This window comes from Penaeus monodon, chromosome 6 (assembly GCF_015228065.2).
Source record: "Penaeus monodon isolate SGIC_2016 chromosome 6, NSTDA_Pmon_1, whole genome shotgun sequence".
NCBI lineage: Eukaryota > Metazoa > Arthropoda > Malacostraca > Decapoda > Penaeidae > Penaeus > Penaeus monodon.
This window is the reverse complement of record NC_051391.1, coordinates 15,294,685-15,319,684: the sequence shown is the minus strand read 5'-3', so window position 1 is coordinate 15,319,684 and position 25,000 is coordinate 15,294,685. Positions and strand designations below refer to the sequence as shown.

The window sequence follows — 25,000 nt, the reverse complement described above, 5'->3', positions numbered from 1 at the left end:
TTGGCAAGTTAGCGAGAACGACTCTTTTTTTTTCTTATAATCTCGAAATCTGGTATTTCACCCAGCATACCACATGACACTAGCTGTGAGCGTTAGATGAAAGCAGATATTCGTACGCGGGTCTTGGAACCGTGTTGCAGGTTTAACGGAAATGCAGTTCTTCGTGTATATATAAATACGTACATGTGGTGTGCCAAGGAGATCTAATCAAGATTCATATGGCAAAATAAGTCGCAAGAAGCTAAAATAATACTAGTTAAAGAGGGATTGTGCATACGGCCTGCCAAGGGATGGGTCATTTGCATCCTCGGGGGAGAGGGATCATCGGCTGGGACATGGGACCAGGTTAGTATATATTATCATGATCAGGAAAGGAGACAAGCGCACCATCTGGCTAGATCAGGGGTCACTTGCTGCGAATGAGGTCAAGTACGAAGTCTAAACAGACAATCATGCGCGCCATCTGACAAAAGAGCTGCTCTCCTTGCTGATCAACTAAAAGTAATAATCAATATACGATGGAAATAATGCCATTTAGAAGTACAAAACAAAAAGAACACAGTTAAGCAACTAACAGTATCGGCACCATCCTTATCTTAACGACCACCCGCAGAACGGGTGGGGCGCAAGGACGGCGTGGATGGGCGGGGCGACCATAAGATGGTAGAGGAGGGCGGGCAGCAAGTGGGCACCGCCGTCGTCCTGGCCAAGACACAAATAGTCCCGGAAAATAGGTCACGCCGCCAGCCCTTACACTTTTTTTTCTTTTGCACATTAATGAACGTGTTATTTCCTGTCGATGTAGCGAATATTGCTATCTCATAAGACACCTTTCAGTCGATAACGAAACCCCGGGTTTTAAAGTGTAACGATTTTTACTGTGCTCGTGAATACTCATAAACAACAACAAAATATATTCAGAAACTTATCCCATCGCATGATGCGTCTATGAAAGGCTCAGTAAGTTTGTAACGAGCGGTACAGAGGCGCCGCAAGCCAAGAAGGTGACCGATGCAGGCACCCGCGCGTCAAGAATAGCTCCCTTCACGTCTACACTCCGGCAGACTCGGCAAGACTTTCGTTTGTCATGCGAGAACTTGCGACTGTTTTTAGAACGGATTTGTCCAGGAATAACTTTCAATTCCTATAAATACTACTAGCCCATCATCGTATCTTTGAAATGATGGTGAACGGAAGCGTGCCAGAATAACTAATTCATCAAGGCTGTCAGCGCAGGTATCCACATGTATATATTTTTATCGGGCGACAAAAAAAGTTGTTTGTGATTATAAAAGAGGTTGTTTACCGGAAGTAAACATCGGCCGTGACAGATAGATGGATGAACCATTTTTTTTCAAATCTTGGCTGACGCGGCTGTCTTTCCGAGAAGGGAAGGTCATCGCTAATAGAGATGGAGGTGGATAGGGCGCCGGCGTGGAGGGGGAAAGAGAAAGGGGAGGAGGGAGAGAAGAATGGATGGCAAGGGAAAGGGAAGGAGGGAGGAAGGAGAGGAAGAGAAAAGGAGAAAGTGTGCGAGAAAGTTGGAGAGAGAGAGAGAGAGAGAGAGATAGAGAGAGGAGAGAGAGAGAGAGAGAGAGAGAGAGAGAGAGAGAGAGAGAGAGAGACGGCGAAACATATAAATATAGACCCAGATAGACAGAGAGGCAGAACGAGATGGAAATGACTGACAGATAATGAGAAAGTAATTTATATTAACAAACTAACATATAGAAAAAACAGTCGCTGCAGGATCACGGTAATATTTTCTTACGTTGCGACATATTTTGACTGAAAGTTAAATCTACTTTGACCTTAGATCCGACTTTTTGACCGTGAGTGCCAGGGGTCTCATCATTACCTTTAATTTCCCAAGCGAGGTTATACGTGACTCCCGGTTATGTATCTCTCTTTCTCTCTACCTCTATCTCTCTGTCTCACTCTCTCACTCTCTCTCTCTCTCTCTCTCTCTCTCTCTCTCTCTCTCTCTCTCTCTCTCTCTCTCTCTCTCTCTCGTCTGTCACTGTCTCTGTCTCTTACCCTCACCCTCTCCCTCTCCCTCTCCCTCTCCATCTCCCTCTCCCTCTCCCTCTCCCTCTCCCTCTCCCTCTCCTTCTCCCTCTCCCTCTCCCACTCCCACTCCCATTCCCTCTCTCCTACCCATATCCTCCCACTCCTTTTTACAGCCTTACACCACCAAGATTCAATATTCCCATAAAATAACAAGATATCCGACAACTCAGCAATGAAACCAAAAATATCACATCGACGCACCGAGACTCGGGCCGTTAAACGCGGCGTAACAGAGTGTAACAAAGTGTAACAGTAACTCTCGTTTGCATCGACCGGGACACGTAAGCTCCTCGCGATGCTAACAACCCGATGGCGGAAGAGCAGACGGGACACGAAAAGTGGATGCTAAACGGGGAAAGGAAGAGGAGGAATGGATGGAAAGAAAGTGTGGTTGAGGTATGTTGTTATCAGAGAAGGTTCCCAGGTTGTTTTGGGTTGTGGGAGTTGTGAAAAGAAGGGGAAGGGCGTAGAAAAACATATAATGTTATTATGTGACTGTGATTAAAAATTATGTTGAGCACACATATGGAGAGTGATAAATATACATACATACACGCATTTGTACATGTATTCATACATACATACATACATGCATTTGTACATGCATTCATACATACATACATACACACTTACATCCATGCATACAAACATACTTTACATATATACGTTAAATACACACATTCATACATACATACATGCATACATACATACGTACATACCTACATACACACATACATACATAAATACATACATCATACATACATACATACATGAATGCATAAATACATACATGTATATATTCACAGATGGGCAGACAGTTACATAAGCAGGGGGGTAGACATAATAATAAAAATATAGACTAAACACAAATCGATCGATGAAGACAGCATTACAAGTAGATACATAGATAGACACAAAGACAGACAGACACATACATAGACAGAAAGACAGACAGAAGCATAGATAGACAGAAAGACAAACAGAAACATTCATAGACAGAAAGACAGATAGATACACAGACACACAGACAAGCAGATATGACGCCACACGAACGAGCGAGCGGCGGCGAGCGAGCAGGGCGCCACAGTTCCCGAAAAGGCGAAGGCGAAGCGTGAAGTGTCTCATCCAAATTAAGTCCAGGTCGAGTGTCTTGGGCCGTCAGACAAAGATGAGTCGAGTATCTGAATACCATCGACGTCGTGATCTCGAGGACGTCGGGGAGGGGGGGGGTACGGCATCGACTGTATTTCATTCAAAAGAATCTGTGATGCGTTGGAGACAAAATAAGAACCTGTCTATTTCTACAGTAAATTTGTAGTGTTTTGTTTTTATTTTAGCTTTGTTTTTTTTCTGTTACATTCGTACATCCCGGTCAATAATGATATAAATGGACAGATGCTGGTAGGTTACAGAGTGTTTCATATAACGTCAGAATGAACGTTTCCTCGGCTGGAAGATATCGGGGTCGCTATGTGATGGCCGGCTGGCGAAACAAGGTAAAGGAGAGCGCTGTTCTAATTTCATGGTGCGTGTGGGAGTTTTCGTGTGAGTTTTGTGCGTATGCACGTAAGTACACATAAGCATGCATAACTAATGAAAAAGGAATGCCGGGAATTGGGTAAAGAAAAACGCAATGTACTGCAGGTGTTGTTACATGCACATCCTTCTCTCTGCAGTTAACATCTCGTCGCCTCTCATCACCCCCGGCGAGGGCGGCTGGGAACTGGGGAATAGCCCGGGATTCGAAGAGCGCTGTCACACACACACACACACACACACACACACACACACACACACACACACACACACACACACACACACACACACACACACACACACACACACACACACACACATATGTATAATATAATTATTTAATAATATAAATATATACATACTACACATATATATATATATATATATATATATATATATATAATATATATATATATATAATAAAGAGAGAGAGAGAGATGAGAGAGAGAGAGAGAGAGAGAGAGAGAGAGAGAGAAGAGAGAGAGAGAGAGAGAGAGAGAGAGGAGAGAGAGAGAGAGAGAGACGGAGATGCAGAGATATCAATCTATGTACGTGTATGTATCTATATATGTGTGTGTGTTCGGTGGAGTGAATTTGTTAATAGGTACTAGAAACCTAGGACACAAAGTGACGAGGACCTTCGCCCGGGGCAATTTCCTCGTACGAGGAGCGAGGAGGATCGCTTACAAAGGCTCCGTCCGGCGGGCGTGGTCCAAGGCGCACGCACTGCCCGACCTCCGCCCACTACGCGCCACAAACACCACCAACACCTGAGCCGCAGGTAATGGGATAGGCCTACGGGGCGAGGGCGAGACCGCGCGCTCGAGATGGTATTGTTAACAAACGACACGCGAGGATGGAGAAATGAGCATTGGTTTCGCTTCTGGGGGAAATAAACAGTGCGAGTATATATCATTACTGTATGGTGTACATGTTAAGAATCCAACAAACAATATATGGGCATTAGTTATTGACAACTAAGCTGTAGAGGCAGACGAAAACATAACGCGTTCTATAACAAAGTTACTACAAAATCATAGTAAATAGAAGTCATCTTAGATCGGATTCCACTGAAAAACGTCCATTCAAGTAAAGCAAAAGTCATCCTGGAACAGACATGTGACTCTGCACCATAATGGCGGGATGTGCTTGCTAATCATCCCTCGCATTAATAAGGTCATAAGGTCGTAAAAACGAAATTGGCCGTAATCATAGCGAGTTCTCCGACGTGCTGGTACGAGATGCAGGCGCTTGGGAATCTCTATTGGAAGTCATGGAGCAACCAGTCAATTTAAATGCCAGCTTTATCAAGTGTGCGTTTGTGCCTCCATCCGAGCGCTTATTGTTGTCGCCGTATGTGCGTTCTAGCAAGAAATGCATGAAGGTCAGCTGGTGGCGGAATAGCTATATAAAAGTGCAGATAAATGTACGTGCAGTCACAAGCAGGCCCTCTGTGGCATTTCTGAGTGTGCCCATGTGTGCGCAGTGGGAAATGCATTTCAGGGTGTGTGCTGGCCTGCTGGGTATGCACACTCACTTGACGGCTCGCTTCTGCATGCGGTAATTAGAAATACCATCTGCTGATCCACGGCCTGGAGTCAAAGGGAGGAGCACCACACAACTCCTGCCAACGACAGAAGCAGAACAGCTTCCATGCGTGCGTTTGACTGCGCTGTTGCTGCCTCGAGCTGTGACTCACCTAACTTGGTAACGGCAAGGGCAGCACCTCGCTCGCCCCTCGCCGACCGCTGTCTCTTACTTTCACAGCTTTGGCGGCCCAGGGGTCGGCGGGGGCGGAAAGCTAAACGGAAACAACCACATGCACATCATATTGACCATCGTGGGTGCGGAGATGGGCGTGTAGGGGAGGGCAGGGAGAGAGAGTGCAATACCGGATGTGCCTGGTAGCTTAAGCCATTAAGGCTCTTAATAGTATAACACCTTGCTTGCAGGGCTCAAGCAGCACTTGCGCTATTCCGGATCAGCAGTGTCGTGTGTTTTTGTAAATGTGTGTGTGTGTGTGTGTGTGTGTGTGTGTGTGTGTGTGTGTGTGTGTGTGTGTGTGTGTGTGTGTGTGTGTGTGTGTGTGTGTCTGTGTGTGTGTGTGTTTTGTGTGTGTGTGTGTGTGTGTGTGTGTGTGTGTGTGTGTGTGTGTGTGTGTGTGTGTGTGTGTGTGTGTGTGTGTGTGTGTGTTAACCTTTGTTGATGCAATTCCCTCCACAATAGTCGCAATGTCCATGAACCATGCTTGCATGTGAGCGAAGGAGGAAAGAGGATCATGGTCAGCGCAGCGTTTGTGGGAAATGCGCGCCCGAGCCCAAGGTCTCACTTGTCACGGGACACTCGCAGGAGAAGGCTCCCTCCTCCTTGCTAACTTTTCATCGAGATCAGTAACAACTGCATCCGCGGTTTCCTCTCCCTCGCGCATAGTTAGCTTCGCTTTCATATGTCATCCTCGTCCTTGTGCATCCTTGCCAAAATGACTCATGTCCTGTGACATCCATTTCCACATCCTTCCTGGTAATGAACCTACTTACCCTCCCACCTGTTCCGCCTCCCGTCAGCCTCACGCCCTCACTCCCGCCCTCCCACCCTCGCCCGCACTTGGCAGAGAGCAAAATGTTCGTGTCATTCTCCGTAAACTGATACTGGACATACATATAACAACCAGGCTTTTATTAATAAGCGAAGGTGGTATAAAATACATAAAATACATTATGATGCAAGAGAGAGCAGTTTGCAAAGAGGGTGATTTGAATAAGGTATGAAAATGCGGACCACGGATTTATTGTTGTTTCCCCCCACTTCAAATCCCACCCAATTTGCTTCATGGAGTCCAATCGAGAGGGCAATGTCCCCCTTTCGGCATATTCTCAGAATAACCAAGTCTCCCTTGGCCCGCGTCTCGACCCCACTCCCTAATCACACCGTTTTCCCCGCGAACGTGTCCTCAATGGCGCACCGGCAGGAGGGACGCAGCCTTAGCGAGTAACGAGCGAGAATAGCGTTTATTCCGTCCCTGGCTAGGGTCCAGAGTGGCGTGTCGCCGCTTGCCCTCGGGTGTCCCTGCCTGTTGCAAGACCCCTTGACCCCCTGCCCTTCCCCTTTCATCCACCTGCCTTATCTTCCTTTATTTTTAGATGCAAATTTTGGTTTAATCGCAGCGAAACACATCATGTTCACTCCTTTGCATATCCTATCGTTTATCAACTGCTTCTCAGCTTATCATCCCCCATTTTACTTTAATTACTTATTTTCCCGACATACCATCCTTGAAAACATGTTTCCAGCTCACAACTAGCTGCTTCTCTGCACCCGTTTATACGTCACAACATCGCCCACGACCAACGCCAAACTCCAAACCACCACCCACACGCCCATGTAGCTATTCAGAAGCTAGCGAGACCACCTGCATCCATAGTCACGATGCCCACTGCAGAGTTCCCCAGGGTCCAAATGTAACTAACTAATTTTAACCTTTGCAAGCTGGTTATAAACTCTATGCACTGTAAAGATCTGTTTACAGTGGAAGGAAATATTATCACTGTTGCCAGTGCCGAACCAGGCGGCTATATATAAATATCTATAATACAAATAAAAAGAAAATCAATAAACATAGGCAACCAAAGGGCTCATCAGGTCTCACAGAACTCCATGGAAAAGAGCTCATAATGCTTAAGCTCCATTTAGGATGTTGGAGGTGAACGGTGCTACTCCCGCACCTGCATCGCCAAGTGTCACCCGCATCATCCGTGTGGCTGGCTCGACAACCCGTTATTTACACTGAGGACTCCTCGTCGCTATGAACAAGGAAAATCTAACATTTTTCAGTACATTTTAAGTTTTATATATACATATATATACATATATATATATATACATATATATATATATATATATATATATATATATATATATATATATATACACACACAAAATATACACACACACACACACACACACACACACACACACACACACACACACACACACACACACACACACACATATTTTTTTTTTTTTTTTTTTTTTCATCACGTTAAGTAATTCGACAACGTTCGCTCATGCGTACCGAACGTAGCAGTAGAAAAGAATCGGAAGCAAGAAACAATAGATAAACAAACGCATTCTGTATTCAAGACGATGGATATGGTATACAGAAAATGTCAACCTATCTGTCTCATAAAGTTATGAAGTACGGGGTCGTCCGCTGTTGCAACAACAACAGCCGTAAACCTTATTGCGACGCCTCTATGTGCCACAGTACACAGCGACCCAGATGGTCAGCCAGAGCAAAACATTCTTCAACAAGAGCGGACATTCTCCTTCTCAGCACAACATAATGTTACATCATGAGAATGATCTTTGTTGTTGCGAGTTCAAGCGTTAACAAACAGCACAATACCTCTCTAACATTACAGTCTAGCAGCTGATTGGAAATAACACTCCTTGTAGATCAAATGCCCTCGCCACTTGTACAACAACCACAGTTACCATCTTCATATAATACTTATGCTCATTCTCCACCATCACCAGACTACCTTGCTGCCCCGTCTGTTTATCATTGCCAACAGCCCATAGTAGCGGCACGCGAAAATAACCCTTCATAAATCCTAGCAAACGGCTCCTTGACTTAGAAGCCTGTACGACTCGTGTGAAAGATATGTAGAAATATGTGTTTACTATTTCGATCCTCCAGACTTTCTTCTGCTGAACTCGGATTTAATCCAGAAACATCTGTTGTATCCTACGTGTCTGAACGGCCAGTATCCTTCGTATTAATCACTTCTGTTATTGCCTTTAATTGGGAGTCTTGACACACCGCAGGGGTCTCCTGTGCCTGGCGCATTTGTGCTTCTGCAACAGACTTGCCCTATCGCTTTTTTTTTTACAGTTGTCAGAGACGGTTGCTGCATCTGTTCCATACTATCGTGTTCAATAAACCTGAATTATAAAGCGTTGTTTACTGCATATACATAAGTCAACAGTGACTTAGAAAACGGAGTGGACCCCAATGTCAGCCTCGATCTTCAATTAAGAATGCGTAACAAGATTTTATCGCCTGTGATGAAGCTACGTGTAGGAAGACTTTCAGATATCACGATACCGTTTACTGCGTCTCATTAACCAATGAAACTGAAGCCCGCGATAGCATCGTCAGGTTTGAGCCCCGAATATACCCCTTCCTTCAGATAAGGCCAGATTCTTGTGGATTTATCTTTATTTTATCTATTTGTTTGTTTTACATCGTCTGATTGTTGTAAATAACTCACCTAAAGATATGTCAAATTTCTCTTGCTTAGCAGTCATGATGATAGGAAGAACTGGACAGCCTCTCTTGCCACTTGCAACAAAACCTCAATGATGAAGTTTTTCAAGCACCAGTTGTATTACCTTAACACTACCAAACAATATAGATATGCATGTGTGTAACAATTATATATGCACAATACGTTTGGCAATACAAGAAAAAGTTCCAGTAAAATATTCATAGACTTGCACACCTTTTAATATTGACCACAGTGATTTTCAGAATGCTTCGTAAGGCACATCGACACAAAAAGCAGGGCGGAGGGCGGCACAACACCCGCCGCAGAGCCTCGGGTGGTGCAGCGCAAGGACTGTGCAGGCTTCGACTGCGCCGGTGATGCGCCACAAGTGGGATATCACCATCAGGGGAGTTGCTTGGCACTCAGCCCACCCTGGCAGAGTGGACCATCATCCCACGCCCACACCTGGTCACACAGGTCGCAGCAGGTCATGAGTGGGACATAGCTACATACTTTATATGATATTGCATGGAAGTAAAAAAATGTACCTTGCTAACGGGGCGATGTAAAGACTCGTGAAGAACACTGTCATCCTGCAAGAGGGGCGTCTGCAGGATAACATAGCTACTCGTATCTAATAATAGTAGGCGGAAACGTGTGTTATGAGGCACGAGTGGCTGGGAAGGCGGCCAGGGGTTGGGTCGTGAAGAAATGATCGGGATATATGGTAGGTAGCCCTGTCGCAGCTGATAGATTGACTGATTGAAAACTCCGCTAGGACGACTGTCGCGACGCTCACTCCTCACATGCACACAGGTGGCTGCCAGTACACAAAAGCCCCGCTCTGAGTCACTCCTTGATGACCAGGTGGCGGAGGTCACGACGCCAGTTTTCCTTTCCCTTTATCAGGTCAAGTTATGCGCTAAACCTGACCCTCTTTTGTGTGGTTTCATTTAGGGACACTGACACAGGGTCAGAGGTTGGGAGAGAGAGAAAGAGAAGAAGAAGAAGAAGAGGGAAAGAGTGGAGAGAGAAAAAGAGAGAAGAAGGGGAAAGAGTGGAGAGAGAGAGAGAAGGGAGTGAGTGGGAGAGAGAGAGAGAGAGAGAGAGAGAGAGAGAGAGAGAGAGAGAGAGAGAGAGAGAGAGAGAGAGAGAGAGAGAGAGAGAGAGAGAGAGAGAGAGATGAAGAACCTGAGTGGAAGCAGAGTAGAGGCAAAAGGAGGAATTTTCAAGGAACAGGAGATGTGATCCATCGCGTCGCAAGGCTTGTGGGACTAAGCCAGATCATCCCTTCAGAGGGTTAACCGCGACTCTGTAAAGTGAGACTAAAGGTCAGGAAGGTACTTCATCCACAAGCTCCCTTGTTGCCTCAGATAAGGTACTCTTAGGCACCCTTGCTCTCACCTCCCTTCCTCCCACCATACCCTCACACATACGCACACACATTTATATATATATATATATATATATATATATATATATATATATATATATATATATATATATATATATATATATATATATGATATTTGTGTATGTGTGTGTGTGTGTGTTTGCATGTTTGTATGTACATGTATATGTATGTGTATTTATATATACCCTCTTTTATTTTTCAACCGTTTCTCTTCCTACCACTCTCCTGTTTTATGTTTTTTTTTCTTTCCTGCATAAATCCTCCCGTTCTTCCAGCGGCCTTTTTTCCATCCGCCACAGTTTGCGGCTTTCCCGCCCTCCGCACTCGCTCGCACCCGCGTCCGTTCCCCGCGGCGCCCCAAGAGCAACAAGACGAACAACTAGATCAAGCCCGAAGCGTCGTGCGTGTTTTGTTTATTTTCATTCACATGTGCAGTGTCTCGGCTGTTGTGATGTACCCGGGGAGAACTATGATAATTGTTTGATATTTATCATTTTATGCAAATTTGCGTAATTGCGTTGTTGTGCTTGTGTCAGATTTCATATTCTTATAATACTACTTAACGTACTGGTGTGGTTTTCTCATATTCCATTAAGATTTCGTTGTTGTTTATTGCATATCAACAACTGTCTTTTCCTCATAATGTAAGTATGAACGTTGTCATCTCCCTCTTCAGCGATGATAAGCATTCTCTTCGACTTACCACATTAATGACCTAACACGTAGCGCCATTGTGTCCAAAAGATAAGAGACTTAAGAAGAAAATGAAAACAATGTATTAACACCAGAGCACAACGTCACGAGTATGCATTGAGACGCACAACCTCTTTAAGCATTCGCCTGGATCCTTGCAAACACCAAACACCGCCTCGTTTACCCACTCGGTCACACACGGCGAAAAGTGATATGCACGGCAGTAGATGGATACACAGATAAGAAGCGTGTATCAGTCTCTCTATAAGGGCGTTGCAAGTCATCAAAATGTATCAGATCCAGTCTACCGAGCGACCTTTTTCTGGGTGATCGCTGAGATAAGGTTGTTGTAGCTACGTGTCAGATATTGCAGCGAAACCTGGCAAACACTGGCATCTTTTCTCGCTAACCTCGAGACGCACCTAGGATCAGGTGCTGGTATTTATGACTGGGAAATAATGCTTTTGTGTGTGTGCTTGGATATTTGCATGCGTGTTTGTGTTAGTGTGTATGTGTGTGCAGCCAAACAGAGATGGGGACGGACAGACAGACAAACAGCCACACACACACACATACACACACACACACACATACACAGAGAGAGAGAGAGAGAGAGAGAGAGAGAGAGAGAGAGAGAGAGAGAGAGAGAGAGAGAGAGAGAGAGAGAGAGAGAGAGAGAGAGAGAGAGAGAGAGAGAGACTTACAGACATACAGCCAGGTACAAGACAGAGACAGAGACGGGAGGGAGAACCAAATAGAAAGGAAAAGAAAGATATAGATAGCTATTTATGAGAAACCAAACCAAACCATGCTGCTTCCTCGTTTTCAAGAAGAATTAGCGCAATCAAAGCGGAAGATTCAGGTTCTTGGAAGCCACCGAAGCATTCCGGCCCAAAAGCTCAATTTCGCACCGAAGATTCTGAACAGACGGCGATTCTTTGAGCTCGAGACCGACGCTGCTTACTTTGCGAGAATCATGAGGGTTCAGTTTCACTTCTGAGGACCCGCCTGTATATACGAGAGCAATGTGTCCATCTGTAGGAAGGTAATGAGTTTTTTTTTTCATAATGAGTGGGGTTTAAGTTTCACATTTTCGCGCCTGTATGTATAAACGCACGTTTGTATGTTTTTTGTTTGTTTGTTTGTTTTAATGTTTTCACTGTAAGACAAAACAGAAAAGCATAATTGTTTCCCCTTGTCCACAAGATTTAGGTATTGAACTTTGTTCAGTAATCTGATGGAAATCTTATGAATTGCTTGTGATTATGAAAGCACTGATGGTTTCGGGCATGTGCTTTCCTCCGACGAGTAATAGGCCTACATCATAAACTACAAAACTAATGAACTACACGAAACCACATAATGATGAGTCTTCGTTGTGTGGGACCTTCACGCGTGGCCATTAGTTGTGGTGCTTTCCTCTGTGGTTGTAAGTAATCTTTGCCACTTAGACACTGCGTTGTCGTTTGTCCATAGCACTGGCTTCTTTATCGCCAGCTGTTAACTGACACCATAGCTTGTTGTGCGGTGTTGATGTGAGCGTGCTGTGTGGCAGCAGCGAGGTACTGTTAATATAATGGGATTTTTGGTGTTATATTATGATGTTCTGGAATTACTATATAGTTGATATGCTGACAATAGTTTATATGATGTTATTTCTGCGACAGAATATTTTTCATCCTGGACAATATGCATGTCTATTGGCTTAAAAGAATGAGATTTGACAGTGTTACAAGGAATTGTAAAGGTGAGGTAACTATAATGATAACGATGACAACAGTGGTTACTGATAATCCGAAAGATCAGAAGGAATCTTATACACAATACAGCAGTGATTATGTATGGATATCACCACTGTTAGAAATCTGATGGAAATCATGTGGGTTGCTTACGATTTACTGGATACGCAAAGAAGTGACAAGGTACATAAGCAGTGGGAATACATGACAGACAAAAAAAAAAGAAAAAAAAAAGGAACGAGTAAAGAGACTTACATTTTATAGCCTATATGGATGAGAAAGTTGATAAGAATTGTCGGCAATTGTCTGAAGCAGTTGGTCGCAATTATCAATCCTCTCTCGTGAAAATGGCATTGTGACTGACTTATTCGGTTTCACATTTATGCAGGTGATTTTGCAGCAGGTTCATTTCTCCTCATGCTCCAGGTGTGATAAAATGCCAAGAGCGTTGTCACAAAGGTTCATTGGAGTCATGTCAAGCACTTCAACGTTAATTCACTACACTCCATTAAACGTCAGCAATTGCCTCGCCTGACATATGAAACCCTATTTACCCAACATCATTTACTCACCCCTTTTCACCCCCCCCCCACCCCCCGCCCCTTACACCGCCAGGAATCTTTATACTTGACAACTGCAAGTCGCGGATCATGTGAACCGGCTGTTGCAAGAGCAACGAGATCTTTCCGGTCAGACTGCGTTCAGCTTGGCGTTCTTGGCAGCTTTCTTATCAGCCGATCTTCCTCCATTAAGTCTCTTCCCTTTCTCCCTCCCCGTTTTTATCTCCGCCTCTGTCTCACTGTCATTGCTTTCCTAATTCTATTTCCTGATTCTCTATTCTCAACCTTATCTTAACCCTCGTGAGCATTCCTCTCGTTATCTAAGTCCCGCCCCCGTCCATGGCCCTGCCTCTCGATGGACCCGCCCCCTTCGTGGCCCCTCCTTCCCTCCCACACCCTCACTCCTTCTCTCCCACCCCTTCCACCCCTCGCTCCTGTCCCGCGACATTGCTTGGGTAAGATCGTGGGAAGGCATTTCCTGCAAGGAGCCTTTCTAGGAGAGGGAAAGACATTGCCTTCAGGACGATCGGAAAGTGATGCACACATGTCATCTCAGGTCTGATCTTGTGTGGAACAACTGTTGGATGTTTTGTTAGAGAAATTTGATAATGGTGATCTAACGGCTAGTCTCTGCGTTTAAATGTCATTTATGAGTATACTAAATATACACAAACAAAGATTAAGTAGACAGCTGTCTTCATAAGCGAGCACTGATTCTGTGAAACATTTGTCAAATAAAGTGATGAGGAAACCAACGCCACATCTGAGTACAGGTGGAGGCGGTAAGTTCCAGGCAGGTTAGGAAGAGTTGTGTGCGTGTTCGGCGACAAAAGCAAAGCGGGCAAGGACTGGCGTGTGGGTGGGGCGGGGTCGGGTGTGTGGGCGGCTGGTGGCGGGTTTTGGCAGGATGTGAGGGGCGGCAGAGCGGTTCGTCGCGGTGCGGAGGTTGAGCGCGGTTCTAATGCTTATGTAGAATATACAGGGAGTGCTAATGAGCTGTTGATGACGGAGCAGACGTCTGGGTGATGGATGCGTGGGTGTGAGACACTGCGTGCAGGTGATGGTGATATGATAAAATGAGGAAAAAATGAAAAAAAGTTCTGGATAAACGCTGTTTATATGTGTTTTTGCTTGATTGTTCATCTGTTCGTGTGGGCGAGGTGTGCGCATGTGATTGCATGTGTTTGTACGTACGTGAGTGGTGTGTCTAAATGAGACAAAATGATGAACATGACACAGATGGCGGTAATCTTCAAGACGGCGAGCTTTCTAACTTTCGTTCACTCGACCAAAACTTCTCCCGGAAGTTATAAAGTGCCAGAAAAGGCTGATTTTTGTTGTCTTTACGCGCGTGCATCTAAGCCCAGTAACCTCCGCGGCGACCGTGTTTTTCGTCAGCCCAAATGTAAACTGTGTAAACCATCACCGTTGAAATGCTTCAGCGTTGCGTCGGAAAGCCTCGCGACGGCCAAATTTTAAACGTTTTGGTTATTTTTAGATGTGCGCTCAACAGGCTGTCGTGTCATTGCCGCCAGCCAGGGTGGTACTGTCATGCACTAACACCGAGGAAGAAGGATCGTGACGAAAGCCCCAGCGCTCCTCCCTCGTCCTGGGGGATTTATGGCATCCTGTCTCCCACAAACTCACTGAACAGAACTCGGAGAAAATTCCACAGGTCCTCTTGGCGCTCAGTCCTAGATGAAATAGGTGGAATGGTCTTTAAGGTGGAAGAGGGGGTACGGTGAGGATCCAGGCATGGGTGGAATCGAACTAGTGGCCTTGTAAGAGAAGTTCCGGTGAAACTAGTGATGATGTGGCGGTGAGGGATACTGCGGGCGACGGCTTGTCTCGCGGGGGCGCTTTTGGCAACGGCGGAGGCGTAAGGGACTGGTGGTAAGCGAAATGGCGGCCTAGAGTAGTGTCCCCCATCTTCTCCCGTTCGATTATGCCAGGAAGACGAATATGGCAGAGAGTAGACATGTTCGCATGACACAAGAAAATAGTTGTATGTGGAAATATGGAACTAAGAAAAAAAAAAACGCTTCAACTATCATTAGCCAATATCGGCCTTTATTTTCCTTTCCAAATGTGCTCGATCTTTCTCCGTCGATGATCCAACAGGCGAAGGCGGCGGCGGGGCCGTGTCGCCGTCTCCGATTACCGTCCTTATGGCTCTCCTTAATCCTCCCCGGGCGCAGCTTCCAATAAAATCCTGACGAAGACAACTCGACTCGTTCACGCGAAAGGTCAGACAGGTGGGCATCGCGGGAGGCGGGTGGCGCTGGCGGGGCGTTGCAGGGCGTTGCAAGGAGCGTCATTAAAAGGTCATCATCCCAGCGCCGCGATAAGGGCAAGGAAGGCACTGATAGGAGAAGGAATGACGTCACCAAGTGGGGGGACGCCGATCTGTTTGCAGATTGAAGTGACACCGCTGGCCTGATTCAGCGCTGCGGGGGGGCGGTCCCCAACTTCCGGCAGCGTTTGAGAAAGTGCCGTTTTGACTCTATTTATGAGCGCGGGCCGGCTCTTACTTCACACACTCAGCCAGTGCCATGAATCAGCGTCTGCAATATCTTCTTTTACGAGGGCGAGTGGCACCTCAGCTCGGTCAGTCCTCTGCTCCCTTGCCGCAATTGAAATGGCATTGTGCTTTATGTTTTTATTATTCCAATATACATTCATTTCTACTTGACTTCACAATATTCCGGAGGCACTGTGTATCTATTAAGAGAAACGGAATGCATCGGCAATGCACAGTGCCTGACTCGTAAGCAGACGAAAGAAATACCAGACACAGCCATGCAAATGCAACTCTTACTCCTATGGCATAGGTCAGTTTTAATTAATTCTCTTGCCTTGTTGACCTTTACGCTCTGAACCATGATTGACAAGGCGCTCTCTTGTGATTGTAAACAGAGACAAGCACATCTATGCATTGGCAGACCTGCCGATGCGTTTTCATATAAACATACACTTTAGAAGAGTATATTCAGATGGTCATATACATGCGCACGCTAAGTAAATACACGCTCAAACACCCCAAACATCGCAAACACACTCGTGTATAGACATGGATGAAAAAGGCTTTTTATCCCTGGACCGAGATTCTGATATCCCATAGCACATCGCGCAAATCTTTGTATTGGGAGGAAGTCCGGTGAAAATTATTACTGGGTTCTTCTATGTTCTGCCTTTGCTCGCAGGTAAACTCTTCCGCCGAACAATGCGGCAGAGGGATTTAAACGTATGAACTGCACTGAGCCAATTATTATACAGGAGGGTGAATATAAACAATCTTTTAAAATACAAACACAGAAAACACAACGCACACACACACACACACGCAAACACACACACACACTCACAAACACACAGACACAAACACACACTCACACATACACACGAACACACACACACACACACACACGAACACACACACACACACACACACACACACACACACACACACACACACACACACACACACGCTCGTATACACATGGAGCCGTGGTGTCGGGTTCAGCAATTTTAGCACGGACACATGTACCGGTTCGTTATGACAGGTTTGTTATCATTCATAAAGGTCCTCGGCGAGCATGTTCCTCTCCTGCTTTCTCCCCATCAACTCAGAGTCTCCTTGGGTTTTCTCTCTCGTGTTATGATTTGTTCTTCTCGTGTGTGCTCTCATAGACGCCATAACAAGGCGTGCTTAACTTTCTTGTTCCATTAGCATATTCATTACTTCATTATAACTGTTGGTTATTCCTGACGATGTGCAATGCAGTAATTACTATCCAGTTGTTCGCGGAATTCTCCCTGCATTTAGCTTCTGAATAATTCTGCGCAAAACCGGTTAATAATTTTATCTAGCAGAAAATGGGAAACAAGATATCCCTCGTCGCACATGGTAAGATAACTTAATTTAGCTTTCACTACGCTCGGACATCGTAAACCCAAACAAAAAGCGTATTTCGTCTCTATTCATTGAGGTAATTGCTTCCCAAACCCTGTACTGTGAGCCTTGTGAAAGTCCCTGATGGGTGTCCTAGTATACGAGTTATGATTTCTGTTTGTTTTTTCTCTCTGTCTCCTCTTTCTGGCCCAAAGATTGATTTCGTGCAAGGAAGTACAAGATTAAATTCATTTTCTACAGTAAGCTTTCTTGGTAAACGATGGCTAAGAAGATTAAATAGACGATATGGCAACTTGGTCTTTTTAGGACAGTCACAAGATAATTTCCCCAACATTCAAACTGAATAAGAACGAGAACGCACGGTACTTAGAACCTCTAGTCTTCCCTCTGGCTTCTTCCATGAACCAGTGAGCAGAAACACGAGTGGTAGTACTGGTTCTCTTCACCGCCCTCCCCCCCATCACCCCTCCCCCTTCCCCGAGCCCCTCACCCCCTTCCCCTTCAGCATCTCTCTCTTGTTGTTGTTGTTGTTTTTATATACCATGGCAACTCCGGGTTATATGTGAACGCAAGTGTTCATTTTGGTGTATCGTCTAAGGGGCCATTTGCGGAGTGAACGAGTGGTGGGTACGTTTGATAATAGCTTTCAAGACATTATGAAAATACATAGTATTCAGTAGTTGCGTTACATAGATTTGATATTCAGTCTTGTCGGATTCACATAAGGGTAAATAAAACATTAATCCTATATCCTGTAACCAGTAGACTGTGAGGGAAAAAAATGTAATTTGATAACTTGAGTTGTATGCACGCCAGAGGAAGGGGAAGACGAGAGAGAGAGAGAGAGAGAGAGAGAGAGAGAGAGAGAGAGAGAGAGAGAGAGAGAGAGAGAGAGAGAGAGAGAGAGAGAGAGTCAAAATACAGAGAGAGAGAGCAAATGAATAGAGAGAAAGGGGAAAAGGAGCAAAAGAGGAGGTTATGGTCATACAGCCTGGGATTTCCAGGATTAAGAGACCCGAAGGATATTCAGCAGGGCTGGGCAGAGGGTACGGGGGAGGCGGGATCGAAAGGCCGGGGGGTGAGAGGCGGAATAGTTCAGCTTAGTGAGTTTTGCGAAGACGAGCACCGACTGAGTCTTTCTCGTGGCTAGGAGGAAAGAGTGTGCTGATGGATGTGCTATTAAACTAGGTTTTAGTAGTGTAATAAGGAAGTAAAATGGATGTCGTGGAAACATATCGTGCAAAGGAGAAAACCAGGATAAGCTAAAATGGGGTCTCAGATAACATATGGCGCTGAGGAGTTGAATAGCAACGATGCTGAGGAGCAGGTTGAAGCAGACGAGGCGGGAAGAGTAAAGACCCTCGGCAGCAGCGAAGATGAGGCAGAGATGACTGGATATATCGAACGGGAAATGCAATTAGTATAATGGCTGGGGGTGGATAGGAAGAAGAGGCTGAAGTTGGGTGAAAGTAGGCCTACTGGCGTGACAACAGACGAGGTTTAAACGAAGGTCAAAAAGGTCAAGTGGTACTCACCAAGACGCTGATCCCATTCCGTTTCGCGGAAGGGACTCTCCTGCATGCGTTGCGACATGATTCCACTTTTTCTAAAACTTTCTTCACTGATAAAATGTTTTCTTCTTGATTAGACACTCGTCCACTGTGTCTGAACCAGTTAGTCTTGCGAGCCTTTAGTCTGTAACTCCGGCTAACGTGCCGTTGTGGCCGCCTCACATCATGTTCACTTCACTGCAAGTTCTGTTGAGAAAAGGAAATGCACGATTGTTAACACAGATCACTGTCAATTCCGGCGCATCACTTGCGAACCAAAGTACATCTCCCAGACAGCGTGGAGTAGCGTGCGTGCGCGTGTGACGCAAGACTCCGCGAGTGTGAGAGTGCGGGCTCGCTGGCTGTGCCGGGGCAGCACCACATTCTGCACCACGCTCGCCGCAACTGTACTGCCCGCGCCTCCTGCACTGCCCCGGACACTGCTCATTAAGACACTGTCGTCACCATCTCCAAGGCTATTTTAACCACCGAAGCTGTGGTGTTGTTGTGATCATTACAGGAAAGGAAAACAAACAAACGCGGTAACTGAGATAAAGCCAATACTTTTACGCAGAGAAGGCTAAACATCGCATTCGCCAACAACGAACTTACTCCTTTTCCAAGACGTACTGGATGCATTGCAAAAAAAAAATCGTAACCACAGACAAATTCGTTAACCAATTCCAGACTTCCTGTGGCGTAAACACGACTTCCTTTACTCGTTAAAACGAGTGAATTTGAAGGACTGACAGTAAATATATGAAGCAAAGCCAAACTAGCCAATGTTCATATATTATGACGATCCATTTCCCTGCTACACATGCGGCAAACAGCCATTGGTTTCTATTTGGAATTCCTGAGCGTATCACACCTGGCTCCGCAGTGACCTTGACCGCTCGGCCCACGGCGACCCTCTGCTCACAGATAGCTCAGATTTGATGTTTGTTTTTTCTAGCGTCTCTTTATTTATATCGAGTTGCAAGTTATTTATATTGTTCTGGATGAGGCGGACCCCCGGAACCTGCCCATCGCCTCTCAGAACCTACGGATGCTGTGTCTTGTGGAGCCATTTAATCGCCGTTGGGGGTAAACGAGATGTTTTGCGCTGGCGATAGGCGAACGACGAGGTGCTGATTACCGCGATGGTGGGTGGTAACAGTAGTAGAGGTGGGTGTTGGAGGCGGTGGGCGGCAGGCGGCCTTGAGCAACGACGCTGCTTCACCGACACCGACGTCGCCACCACTCCAGCACTGCCGCCAGGAAGGATGGAGTCTGTAGCACACCTTTATCATGATGTGCACTTTCGCGATGACCATACAGAAATTATCTACATACAAGTGCAAACGGTGTTTCTCCACTACCTTCCTTCTGCCTACAATCAAACATCGCGAAAAACGCGAGTCACTTTACTCTCACATTTTTTTCCAGTTAGTTGTTCCTAATCGCGGTATGATTCACGTCTTCACTGCTATATATCCTTGGAACTTCGAGTCTCAACGCATTCGAGCCTCACATTTCCCTCCCTTGAATGGCCCCCTCTTCTCTGTCTCTGTCCGTCGCATAATGATCTTTGTATTTGTCCTCTACCGAAGCAACACGCCATGAATGCAATGTATTGGTGGCCACTCCAAACCAGGTATGGCCCGGGCCGCATTTGGACAGAACGCTGCCCAAGCGTCTTTTTTAGATGCATTATGAGGGAGGATGACTATTAGGCGCACCTACCTTGGCTGAAACAAAGCTTGCATGAGCTGAACCTACGATTCCTCATGACATAAATTAATAATGAATGAATAACCCCGCACCAAGGATCAACAATACAGATTACTATAAAAAGGTTTATGGTAATATTTTTTTTATGATTCAGTTCATCTCGATATTGGCCGTTAGCAATCATATACTTTTTTTTTTATAAATTTTATAAATCACACGCGGATGTATGATTAAACCCGTGTAAACATTACTGCTAGGACGAAAAAAAAAAGAATTGTGTCGCTACATGATAATATCCAGCTAGTAAGACGACAGTGGCATCAGAGCTGTGCATATAAAACAAAAATCGGAACTTATAAGCGGTCGTTAAGGAAAATAAATCTTACAGCCAACGACCATGGATCTGTAATCACGCATTTCCTTAAGTGTGGCTAAACTGCATATCCAAATACTACATCTTTTCACTCTAAAATGAACAGTCATCTGTACACAAGACGAGTGTGTGTGTGTGTGTGTGTGTGTGTGTGTGTGTGTGTGTGTGTGTGTGTGTGTGTGTGTGTGTGTGTGTGTGTGTGTGTGTGTGTGTGTGTGTGTTGTGTACATTGCAGAAATATAACTGGAAGCCCTCCAGCCACACGCACTCTCTTCCTGTCATTACTCAGACATTCCACCTTCATGCCCGCTTCTCTTGCCTTCCCGCCTCGGCCCGCCCTCATGTTCACTTATTATTATCGTCATTATTGTAACGTATTGTCTCATCTTCCTGCCGTCTCCCCTCCTCGAGTCGCAGTCTCAACCAGTTCAAAATATCAGGACCATCTTAGTTTATATTATTGTAGAGAAACATAACAAAGTCACGCTTATCTAGTTCTCCAAACCTAAAAAGCCGCCCGCAACCACTCCATCACATCTGTCACTTCATATTTACGCCCTTCCACAGCACTTTGTTCGGCAAATCCGCGAACACAAGCGTCCCTCCCGAACTGTCTCGCAAGTCACCCGCTCGCTCCTGGCCACCTCCATTAATCCCCTTGACACCAGACCGAGCGTTGACGGAAGGGAAATCTCGGCTGTTGACAGAACCGGCTCTTGCGATGTTGTCATTGAAGCTTGCACTTCCTGACTCCCCTGCCATGACTAACTACGTGACCTTATTCACGCTTGGATCCGCTCTTTAGCAAAAACGTTCTCCCCCACAACCAACAGAAAAAGGCCCACGCTAAAGCTTAATTCCCGCCTATTTCCCTCCCCGCCCGACCTCCGACCCACCTATTGCCTACTGATGGTGAACCCGGAAACTATATATATGGCCCTCGAGACCGTTACTAGTCTACATCTGCCTATGTTATTTTGCTTACTAATGGTTTAAATACAGTACAAGGACAGAGACTGGGACCAAAATAGCGAATCCGGGAAGATTTCAGTTCAGATGATGCCGTCCTGAGGGAGATTATGCAGATCACCTGGACGAAACCGGTGTAAAAAGTGTCACTACCAGTTATTGAAAATTGTTATATTTTTTTATTTTTTTTTATGGATGTGAATATTCTTAACGACGTGATAATTTAGAAGCGGTACCCACAAGGTAAAATATATATTTGATTAATTATGTTGGCAAATTTCGACACCGGCGACTTGACAACACGAACTAAATATAAATATGTATAGAATACCTCAAGATGAACTTAGATGTCGGTCTCCAGGTTTAAGGTATCCCCTCCGCTTCCCCCCTCAAGCTTGCGCAAACACATCGTGACCTTGAACCTCGGTCTGCCTCCTCCTGCACAGCACCGTACCTTATGCGCCACACATTCATCACTGGCTCTGCAACTCTCTTAATTAGTGGATTAACTGACTTGAATAGCGATGCTTTGCTACTAGTAAGCAATACAATATGCTTCTTATAGGTTTTCAAGTGTGTAAGCAGTTATGCCATCTTTAAAGCAGTCTCCTCGATGCTAATTTGGTGGGTTTCAGTTGAGTGAGTAATTGCACCTTTCTTCACAGATGGTGTAATCTCATGAGTCTAACACCCTACGCCTAGCGTTCAGATAATGACATAGGCAAGATAATATGTCATGATTAATCATAAACTTGCAATCATGTCATCGCTCAGTTATTGTTCGGCATATGAGATTTGTTCCCGTAAGTTTGGAAGCGACCGTGACGGAGGCTGTGTGAGCTGGACGGCTTGGCTGCCGGTGGTGGTCTGGTCCGCGCCACAACAACACCTCACACACAACACTGTTTTTGTTCGTGCGTCACCGCCACCACGCGGCTCCGTCGGGAAATGCACAGTATTAGTAGCTTTAGGGCAATGACTGCTTCTCGATAAGAAAAAACGTCTGCTATGCACTCCCTATATAAACCGTTGTTTTTCTTCGTGGAAGTTACCAGGTCAAAAAAAGTCGCTTAGGTTTTGCTTCCATTTCGTGCTGAAACTTCCGAGTACCTGACGTATGCCGTCACCGCCCTGCTTGATGCACCGACCTCGGGAAATTGGCTCGTGCTGAGACCTAGAGGTTGAGGTGCCGCCGTGATAGCACTGAACTCTTTATTGGGATTCTATTTCTCGCAACGTAAATATAGAAGACGAAAATGCTAAGATAGAAACACTTGCACACAGTGCCACAATAGACAGACAGACAAGGCTCTCTATAGTCAAACCGCGGTTTGTACACAGCTTTACATAACGACCTCCTATCCGAGACCGCCCAGTACAGTCTAGGGTTGAAATAGTCGCTTGTTGAGTCTCTACCAACCGATCTACTGAGCATGACTCTCAGACCGTACAGCACACTTAAGGCAACATTTGTTTGAGGGAGATGCCTATCAAAGGTCTATGGCAATTCTGGGACTATCTCTGCAGGACTGAGTCGCTTTGGGTACGCAGAGATAAAGCACCTCTACTATTTCTTCACATAGTCGCGCTTTGGCTTCACCAAACGCGGCACTAACACTTCACACCGGTAGTCCTTTGACACAGCGCCAGCCGCGCGCATGACATGCCACCCAATACACCTTTTATTACCAGTTTTACTTTACTTTACACACACCGCTCCTTACACCCAATATATGTATTGTAAAATCTCACTGAAGGTACCGTTGGTCATTTTACTATACCAATTCAAAGAAAGAAGTGAAAGCATTGGATATACTGTATTACACACTATACTGTAGACACGCATACTGTTGTGGCTGCAGTTAACTTTGTCAGGCAATAATGCATGGCGAGACTGTATAAGTGTCTGAGATGCCTGAGATTGTGTCTTCTTGTATGGCAGACATCTATAATGAGGACAATATCAATTTTAAAATGAAATTTGGTAAATGCTGTAAAATAGATGACATATCTTGACTAATCAGAAAAGACTAAATTTGTGGCTCTGAATGCATAAGTCGCGTTGAATAACATGGCATCGTAAAAAAATAGAAATGAGTGAATATCGGCAATGAATCGTTGAATCTTACTAAACGAGTGAATGTGAAGAAAAAAGAAGCAAAGGAAGTGAAATGATGTGCGGGAGAGGAAGTATGTAGCGTAGTGTCAAAAGTTGTGTAGGGGCGTTTGGACACCAGTTACGAGAGAGGCCCAACAGAAGCATGGGGGTCCTGAAATAGTTCTCAGCCTAAGGCGAAGTTACGCTTGGCACGCTTGAGGGAAAGGGAGAAGGAGAGGAAAAGAGAGAGAGAGAGAGAGAGAAAGAGAGAAACTGAGATGGAAAGAGAGAGAGAGAAAGGGAGAAGGAGGAGAAAGAGAAACAGACAGAGACAGAGAAAGAGGCAAAGACAAAGACAGAGAAAGGGAGAGATACATACATATGCACATACAGACATATACACATACATACATACACACATACATACATACTCACACACATACATACATAAATACAGAGACGCGAGCGCTGTAATCTTGCAGAGCGTGCCTGAGAGTGACTGGGTGTGGTGGAGGATGAAGGATGTGGTTAGGAGCCCAGGGTGGAGTGAGGATGAGACTTCAAGGATGTAATTTCTTCGGCTGTGACTTCAGGAGTGTGTCAGGTGTGCGGATGTGGAAAATAATTACGTATATTGCCCATTACGATCTAAATTATCTTTTCTGTTAAGTCAACCCAGTCAAATGATAATGGTGCGGATGATGTAATTTATTGTTAATGCTAAGAGTAATTTTGATAAATATAAGAGTTGTGATAACAATAATAGTATTAGTAATAATAATGATAATGATGATAATATTAACAGCAACAAGAATAATAAAACTTATAATAATAATCATAATAATGACAATGATGATGATGATGTTGACGATGATGATAATAACAATAAAGACAATAATAACAATGGTAGTATTAATAATAATAATAATAATCATGATAACACTACTACTACTACTACTTCAACTACTACTACTACTACTACTAATAATAATAATAATAATAATAATAATAATAATAATGATTAATAATAATAATAATAATAATAATAATAATAATAATAATAATAATAATAATGATTATAATAATAATAATAATAATAATA

General features: G+C 44.8%; 1 protein-coding gene across 24 annotated transcripts in view; it reads right to left on the bottom strand.

Annotated features, from left to right (window-relative positions):
- LOC119574267 (collagen alpha-1(I) chain-like) overlaps positions 1-25,000 on the bottom strand; it is a 60,381-nt gene that overhangs the window by 18,827 nt on the left and 16,554 nt on the right. For 15 of the 24 annotated variants that reach the window (XM_037921427.1, XM_037921442.1, XM_037921444.1 and 12 more), the window contains exon 2: positions 18,731-18,952. In XM_037921427.1, coding sequence (XP_037777355.1) covers positions 18,731-18,788 — 58 coding nt within the window. In that variant the 5' untranslated portion in view covers positions 18,789-18,952. Of the gene's footprint in view, positions 1-8,879; positions 9,298-18,730; positions 18,953-25,000 lie in introns of those variants that run through there. The other 9 variants (XM_037921445.1, XM_037921452.1, XM_037921435.1 and 6 more) reach the window with 7 other exon arrangements.